Source organism: Zingiber officinale, chromosome 7B (assembly GCF_018446385.1).
Source record: "Zingiber officinale cultivar Zhangliang chromosome 7B, Zo_v1.1, whole genome shotgun sequence".
Lineage (NCBI taxonomy): Eukaryota > Viridiplantae > Streptophyta > Magnoliopsida > Zingiberales > Zingiberaceae > Zingiber > Zingiber officinale.
Window position 1 is genome coordinate 110,715,048 of NC_055999.1, and position 9,052 is coordinate 110,724,099.

Consider the following 9,052-nt stretch of genomic DNA (forward strand, 5'->3'; position numbering starts at 1 on the left):
TCAACAGGGCGACCGGCAGAGAGTGGTCACATAGCCGACCGTCATGCCACGTTTTCCGATCATAAACCAAGGAGTGTCGAAGTCGATCGGGTGGCAAGCTTCATAGACAATTTTTGTCCAGTCAGTCGAACTTGCAGTCTCCTTCGACTAGACTTAAGGGGAAGGCATGTGATGTGGTGATAAAGAGGGGCCCCACCCTGCGGAGGATAGCTGCCACGGTGGAGGTCAGAGTCAAGGCGGTCAACGCTTAGATATCATCAGTTGGTCGAGCTATCATGCTCCAATCGGGGGGAGAAGGTTTCGATCTCGCCTAACACGGGGAGGTGTCAAATGACTAACGCTTAATGGAGTATTGACGCTGGACGGAGGGAAGAAATTGTGTGCAGAAGCTGGGCTGAGCAGCTACCCCGCTTGGCCAAGCAACAGGACTCGACAGGCAGAGTGGGACTTCGATCGAGCGGACGTGATACAAGCACAGTGGAATTCTGGCCGAGCGAACTCGACACAAACATAGTAGAGTTCCGGCCAAGCGGAGTCGACATAAACATAGTAGAGTTCCGGCCGAGCGGATGCGACACAAACATAGTGGAGTTCCGGTCGAGCGGACGAGACACAGGAACAATAAAGTTCCGGCCGAGCGGCCAACCCGCTCGGCCTAGCAGCGTACTCTCTGTGGTATCCATCGACATCCCTTTGAGAGTTAGTGCCACCGACACCGGGCATGGACAACTAGAAGATCGTACGGCAGAAGCTTCCACTGTCACTTCAGAGATATGCTCGGCTTGTTAAGGTACTGTGTCAGGGACACTTTACTGACAGGGCTTTTCGGGGAAAACTTTGGGAAGCATGCTCGCCTTGAAAAGCGTACACGCGTGCTACAGGAGCTCTATATAAAGGAGGTTCAAGCATCGACGGAGTAGACAATACGCGATAGACACTGTTTTCGCTACTGTTCATTTTTGTTTGCTCCGCCTTCTACTTCATCACCGGTGACTGACTTGAGCATCGGAGAACCAACGCCGGAACCCCTTCTCTATCTCAGCACTGACATAATTTGTGTTGCAAGTTCAAGCGGAGTCTATAGGCGGTCAACAGAAGTGCCACATCCCCAACTTTTCATCTCATCGAGTTTCGAACAGGATCAGTGTCAAAACGCTAGTTAGGCTGCCTAATTTCCATTAGCAACATTATGCATCATTTGGTTGTACCTCATCACGTTTAAATTTATGAGTTTAAAGCTAAGTAGCATCTCACCATATCGATTCAGCAAGAAGCTTAGCGGCCACACAATCCAGATGGTGGTTTAGTTCTCGTTATTTACTAGTGAAGGGCCACGACAAAATCATCATGAATCATGTAGTTGTGAAGGGGACTTTGTGTAAGCAAATTGTCAATACCCTCAAAGAAACCAAAATATGCTTTCTGAGTGGTTCTTGATGCAGTAAGGTCTAAGAGATGAGAAACCTGAGTATAACTGTGTCATAATGCAATCACCTTCTTATAAATGTAAAAAGTTTAGTGCATAGTTTCCCAAAGAAGATATAGAAATCGGAGTGTGATGAGCTAGACCTAGTTGAAATGATAATTACACTGAAATATTAGTGATGTGCATTTCACAGAATTATGCATGCGTTCTTGCTCTCTGCGAGCATTTTGAACTCTTGAGCATCCTTCTGAGCCCTCTCCAGTTTCTCCTTAAGGTTTTTAATATCTTCGTCCGATCTCTTTCTTGCTTCTTGAGATACCTTCTCTGCTTCAAGTCGAGCAGCTTGCTCTTCTGCCAATTGTTTCTCGAGTTTCTCCACTGTTAGCTTTAACTTTTGTTCAACCTACAGATGTGAAGGGGAAGTTAACTGAGAATAAAAATATTTCTGCTGAACAAAAAAAAAAACATAATCATACATCTGGAAATAAGTAATTCAGAGGAAGTTTTTTTTTGGTTAGTTATATACAGAGAGGTGTCACAATACAAAGACAAAAAAATTTGGTTTAAAAAAGAAAAACAAAAAACAAAAAAACAATATACCCAAACAATGTAAACAAACAATAGAAGAATGAAATTTCCCGCAAGTATCCAAACTTATGGCTAGAATAAATAAATAAGTTGCCTGAGAAGAAGATTAGTTCTAATAGAATAAAAATTGAAGTTAACAAGCGGATGATTTGGATGCCATACAGTCATCGGAACAATAACAATATGAATCATATAATCTACCTAGAATGTCCCTAGGGGTACCCAGTTGGTTAGAGGATGATAGATTTGTTACAATAAAACAAGGATCAATTCCCCTCAAGAAAATTTTTTCCCCATTCTTGGGACGAGAGCGTAACTTGGGACGAGTTGTGAGGGGCACCTGGGGTGAGCGTAATCCCATTTACTACGTTATAATCTACCTAGAATTAATTTATATGAAGCAGAAATGGTGATAATTGTTGTGTTCATGTTTCAAAAACAACATAAACAAAAAGTATATAATGTAAATAATTTAATAATGGAAACGAAACGTTATTTGCTGAAGAAGAATACAGAACATTTGGAAAAAAAAATTGCTTAAGCCCTAGACATTTTTCTGATTTATCTAAATGTCCTCATGATTGTCATCTCAACTCCGACAATATATAACTGTCAAAATTATCCCATAATTTCATACTGCCAATCTACACTTCCATGGTATTGTCAATTCACCCATCCACTATTAATAGTAAGGAAGGGGTGAATCAAAAATACTTATGGAATTGTGAAACTGATATTGAGGTTGATTTTCCCAGCTAATTGTCACAAGAAATTAATGAACTGATGTTTGGCGTGAGAATTTAAGCGTACATTCTTTTCTGGACCAGTATTTTCTACCAATATAATGCTAATGTGACAAACTAAAAATCAATAAATGCCTCAGATTCAGATTGAGAATTTTTATATCAGCATGCAGATTAGTTATAAAATCAGACAAACAATTTACCATTTCAGTAATTCGCTCAAGTTGACGATCATATGACTTGGATATTTCTTTCTTCAATTCAGATATCTGCTGTTCAGAATATCCCTGCTCAGATTCAACCTCTTTTTCTTTGCGATGGACGCTCAAAGCTCCTTTCTGTCACCATGAACATAATGTAAACAAGAAGTTCTAGAAATACAATGACGCATAGGATAGTTATAAATATTAAGTATCAAAGTTAGCTCCTTGCCTTTAATTCATCAAAAAGTTCATCAGAAAATGGTTTTCCACCATTGCTAGATACAACAGAGTCAACAAGATAAAAAAGGCCTTCCAATTGCTTAGTTCGTTTCGCCTCATCCTTAGTCTTGTTGTCAAAAAGAACAATTCTAGACTTGCAAGATTCAAGAAATTTCTGCAAAACAAAAGCAATGAAATTATAAAAAAGAAAAAATAATAATCAGAATATAGATTTTTTTTCTCAAAAACATGCAGGTCATGGAAGAAGATTCTTGATTGTGCACAAATAGAGCGTGCAAATATAATACAAATGCAACTTTTCTATCAAAGAATCATATGCAATCTTATGGTTATAGACATCTCAAATATATAAAATAAAGAACTTAAGTATCAAGAAAACAGAATAATGATGAAGGAACCTGTAAAGGCTTGTGTTTCTTGTGACCTATGAAATCCTTGAGAGATTGTCCGTTACTTTCTAGATCATCTCCACCAGTAAAAACTACAATCATATAGTCAAGAATTTTTTCGCCAAAAAAGGTTTTTAGACTTTCAATTGCAGCCTCTTCTTCAGCTGAGAAACGTGATCTAACAGAAAAAACCATGAGAATTGCATGAATGCCATCTTTTGCCAAGTTTACACATCGAACAATTTCCCTGCCAGTAGCTTCTGCCTCATCAGAACTATCAAAGAGCCCTGTAAATATAAACACTCAAATCATCAAATAACAAAAGAAGAAATTTGTGGAGTGATATCATTCATAAACAAACACAAGGGCACGAGGATCTCAGTATAAAGACTCACCAGGAGTGTCAATGACATTCACACGACGACCATCCCTCAATGTAATGCTTTGCAATTGACATGTACTTGTTACAGAAAACAAGCTGGTCTTTGACAAGAATGCCTCTTTACCAAGAATACTATTTCCAGTTGCACTTTTCCCATTTCCAGTTTTTCCAAAGAGGACCAAATTAAACTCATTATGGAAGTTGGGCAAGTCCCAATCATCATCCATGATACTTGAACTCATTATGCAATAAGAAAATCTGAACAAAATAAAAGAAACATAAAATAAAAAATAAACTAATTTACTAAAGTACATGTACCAAAACTATGTTCACCTGGATCAAAAAAATTGAAAGAAAAAACTTTTCCAACCACATCCTCTCTCTATTAATATAAAATATGAACCAATATGAGTTAAAATAATTGGCTGTTGGATCAGAGAAAACAGGAAGTGGAAAAAGATTAAAAGGACGATTATCTAGTGTATATAAAATTGGTATATGACAAGCATTTATCAAGGTTATGGTTACACCATTATAAATTATCATGAAAGCATGTTTATTGCTAAACAAATTATGAAGCATGTTTGTGACTTATAGTCCTAACTTCTTGGTGAGACTGGCAATTTTCAGATCCCCCGAGCATGTTCATTAATGATCCTTGTATGAATGAATACCTTTCCAAGAGCTCAAGTGTGGGGTGGGAATTATAATTTACCTATCAAATCTTTAGCATGCCAAGTATGATGACACAAGGATGAGTTCAAGACCTCTTTGCTATGCGCTCATGTTGTTTTCCAAACTAGTTCCCCTTGCTAACTAACTCCATTAATGAAGATCCGTTGCAAACAAGCAATGGAATGTGTACTCTTTCTTGACTCACTCGTTCAAGAACTAGGTGCACAAGTGAATATCTTCTAGTTTGGTCTATTACCAAATAATCCAATTCATTCAAAGGTGAGAAATTGCCTCAGGGAGGAAGGAGGAAGGAGGAAGGCCGTCTACCTCAGGATTATCAAAAATAAAAGAATAAAAATAAAAAAAATTCCACAATTGGCCCAACTTGTTAGATCAAAATTCCCAACAACGCAAGCTTCTGGGAATACAGCCGTCAAAGATAAAGCATGTCTAAAAACAAATCGAAGTCCTTCATACTCTGCGTGCTCAATAAACATTTGTGCACAAACGCTATCTCCGATAGTGTGCACACAAGAAAGTGGGGACTAAGCCAAATCACTACCGATCAAAGCGAAATCTAGCACCGGAGAAACTCAAACTGATGAATTCAAAGTAAAATTTAAAAAAAAAAAAAAGTTCGTTGAATCCGTAAATAATCAACAAAAAAACTAGGAAATTTCCACCATGAATACCAAAACAAGCACAGCGGAAGTCGAGAAGTAACAGCGATTAGAGAAGAAACTAAATAAACGAGGAATCAGTGAGCGACGATACCTCTACTGATCGCACTGGAAGAAATTGATGAGCGCGGAGACGAGGCAATAGGTTTTTATCGGCAAGAGTGGCCAATCGGAAAGGGATCGGCGTCCGAGATGCGATTTCCTCGCCTGGCCCCTCGGAAATTATCTTAATTAATAAGGTGTTTTTTTTAGTCGGAACCCGTTTAAGCAGATTAATCCTAAATGTGATCCATTCGATTCTATACAAACTTTGTCAGTGTTCTAAGCAGTCTACTAATAAAAATTTATCTATTAATTCATTAAATTAGGATTCGATTCTTACCTATCTAAGAAATTGAATCATAAAGGAAAAAACATCTGTTTGATTTATTATCAAAAACTATATACAGATAATTTTTTTCTCTCAATATCCCTCTAAACTTATATATATACAAAATTTATCATTCTTGGGACGTCCTAAAAATGAGTCAGGACGTCTAGGGATGACTCCGAGCACCCGGAGAAGTGTACATAAAAGATAGCTCCAGTCAAAGCATCCGGATTTATGAATGTCATCCAAAAATGTGCATAAAAGATAGTCCGGTCCTTCGACTCAGGAGGCTCAGGGTGAAAAAAAAAAATCCAAAATAAATTTTTAATAATATACTATTCATTTGAACGATTTCTTTTGACATTTCTATTTATAAAATCATCTATAATATTATCAGTTTCAAAAATTTTCAAAATATTTTTCTCACTATATTTTTCATTTGTTTACCATTTTGCAAATTGCAACTTAAAAGGATAAAAGTAAAAGATAATATCAAAAGGTTTTGAAATATGAATTTGGGTCCAACTACCCAAGGCCCCAATTACATGCCTAAAAAGATAAAAATAAAAGACAATATCAAAAAATTATGAAATATGAATTTGGGCCCAACTACCCAAGGCCTCAATTACATGCCTATAATACATAATGCTAAAAAAAAAAATTGGACCCTCTCAAATTTTAGGCCCAGGGCCATTGTCCAGTGTCGTCCTCCTCCAGAACTGGCCCTGATAAAAGATAATAAACCCCTATACATAATAATTTAACTTTAAAGTCCAAGTGGTATAATAGTTTCAGTATTTGCTTTTTTATTTTGTCAACAATCTCAAGGATTTGCTTTTGATCCAATTTTGAGAAATTATGAGCTTTTATTAAATTTCTAGCAACAACATAAGACGTAATAATAAAGGTTTTGTGATCTAAAAATGTTAGGAATATATTTGGTTTATAATTTACAAGGCAAAAGTTAATTTGTAAAAAAAAAATCTACAAAAAATCATCATTATGCTGACACATAATAATCTTATGTTGGTTTGTAAATCAATTTGTATAGCTTTTACTCCACTGAGAATGTAGTCAGGAGGCTACATTGATATCACAATTATAAAGTATTCACAAACTCAGAGAAATGAAAGCACTGTGACCTAAAATGCATATTTGGGAAAAAAAAAATTATAAATCATACAAAAATTCCCAGAATTGAGTGAATTTTAGGAGCTTCTACAGTTAATATATATTTGAAGAATAAACTGAGAAAGATGTAGGATTTCAAATATGCTTCAAAAGCAATTTACCACACAACATGATAAATTTTATAGACATAATATCAACAAATTCTTAGTGTTATAAGATAGAGGGAAAAAATTCTATGAAACCTTTGCCCCCTTTATGAGGATGAGGAAAATGTCCTTAAGAGGTATGCTCATCTTGTTGGCGGCGAACCGATTAATTCGCCAACCAAAGTGATCTCGCTGAGTGGTGCCTTGCACCGCTCTGTCTTCCCTTTTTGATAGTAGATATTACATATTGATGTATTATTTGATGCAAATATGATATATTTAAATTTTATTATTATATATAATAAATAATTGATCTTTCTCAAGTTCCTTATTGGCCCCCCTCAATATCTAGTCTTGGTTCTGCCCTGCAAGCAAGTACAATAAATAAAAAAGAAATCAAAAGCTTTGTGGCAAAACCACTACAATCTCATAAATCGATCGTTCACATTAGTTATTATTTATCATTTACTAGGTTTTTGAAGTCACACATGCCCTCAGGATAAAAAAGAAAATTACTCCCACCCTCTAATTATTTAGAGGTCGATTAGAAGCTAACTTCCTGATTTATCTTCTTTTACATAACTTGAAGATAACTGTCGAGAGACATATAATTAACTTTTGCTATAACAATTAAAACTACATAAGATACATGCTTCGTTCTTTTGAAAAAAAAATATAGCATGATGTATTCTTATGATCATCTATTGAACCTATATTTAGAGACGGGCCAACCCGTGATAGGATGGGCTGGCCATTTGGTGGGTGGGACGGGCCAACTCTCATCTTGGTAGATTAGTAAACCTCCAACCCGATCTAAAATGGGTCACGGGTTAGACGAGTCACCCCACGAGCTCACCAAAAATATATATAGAGAGAAAAAAATTAAAAAATTTCAATTTGAGTTAACGATTAGGAGGGTCAAATCCACAAGCCCATTAAATTTTCCACTTCAGTTTTAAATTAAAAAAAAAAAAATCATGAGCCCATTGAATTTTTCACTTTAGTTTTAAATTTTTTTTAAAAAAATCTCAATCCACTAGCCAACTCAGGCCCACCGCGAACCGACTCTTGTAAGTTGCAGGTCCATGCGGGTCTGCTTGCCAAGATCCAATTTTAAATGAGCTGATAAAATTTAATCCAATCCTCTTAAACTATTTGGTTGGACGGAATATATCTAATTCAAATTGACTGTTCCATTGCACAATCACTATAAGAAAACCATGCATTTCTTCCTCAGCTTCAAATATTATTCCATAATTATTCCTGTCACATATATAAGAAAACGTTTAATTACAGCAAGATGATGTTTTATAAGCTCACTCCTAAATTTTGGATATATAAATTTAAGTTTATCAATATTTGTAACATTAGAACGAACATTATCAAAAGATATTAAAAATATTTAAAAATTAATTTATATTCTTCTAAAATCAAGTATAATAATTGAGAGATGTTATGAGTAACATGTGTTTCATCAAAAATTTTATATACTAATCAATTTTTTAAAATTATCCAAAAGTTATTGGTGTAATATCAAATCAATAAGTTTGTTAATCGTCACTCTAAATATTAAAATATAAAGAAAATTTATTATTTATTTTGTTAAAATTTTCAATTAATTTTTGTTTAAACTCTAAATTCGGTCGGATGCTTCATTTTGACATATCATTTTAATAACTCCTAATCATCGTCTGATTAAAATTTATTGGAAGTTTTACCATACTTATATGTTGAACGTAATTGTTCGGACAGACAAGTAATTTTCGGAAAATGCTTATAAACTTCTAAGTTGCTTTGTAAATTAGTTTTCTACCAAAATTTAAAATACAACCAATTATTTTGAGTTCCAGACCGAAAGAATCACCAAATAATAACTTGTAACAAAGGGTTAGGCTTTAATAAAGGAGGAAATTTGCCTACAGTCTTCAATCATAAACTCAATTTTATATGTAGTTTCCATTGATTAAAATTTTTGTTTTCATTCCCTAGTTAAAGATAAGAGATACTAATTTATCTAATTATCTTTGATATTTTTAAGTATAAAAAGTTCAAAAATGAGTATAATTTTTCTTAAATTCA

General features: G+C 35.1%; 1 protein-coding gene across 1 annotated transcript; it reads right to left on the reverse strand.

Annotated features, from left to right (window-relative positions):
• Positions 1-1,471: 1,471 nt before the first annotated feature.
• Positions 1,472-5,576, reverse strand: LOC122006901 (immune-associated nucleotide-binding protein 9-like). The gene is made up of 6 exons (XM_042562588.1): positions 5,421-5,576; positions 3,985-4,229; positions 3,599-3,876; positions 3,190-3,354; positions 2,961-3,095; positions 1,472-1,829 (listed from the first exon to the last, which is right to left on the reverse strand). The coding sequence occupies exons 2-6, from the start codon at positions 4,211-4,213 to the stop codon at positions 1,614-1,616; spliced, it is 1,023 nt and encodes a 340-aa protein (XP_042418522.1). The 5' UTR covers positions 4,214-4,229; positions 5,421-5,576; the 3' UTR covers positions 1,472-1,613.
• Between the last annotated feature and the right edge of the window lie 3,476 nt (positions 5,577-9,052).

Bases quoted from the DNA above. Each gene is read 5' to 3' on its own strand.
- LOC122006901 (XM_042562588.1), bottom strand. From the start codon at position 4,213: ATGAGTTCAAGTATCATGGATGATGATTGGGACTTGCCCAACTTCCAT. The intron at 3,096-3,189 runs GCAAGGAGCTAA...TCATGGTGACAG, and splicing joins AACTTTTTGATGAATTAAAG to AAAGGAGCTTTGAGCGTCCA. The intron at 1,830-2,960 runs GTAAATTGTTTG...TCACATCTGTAG, and splicing joins TTGAGCGAATTACTGAAATG to GTTGAACAAAAGTTAAAGCT.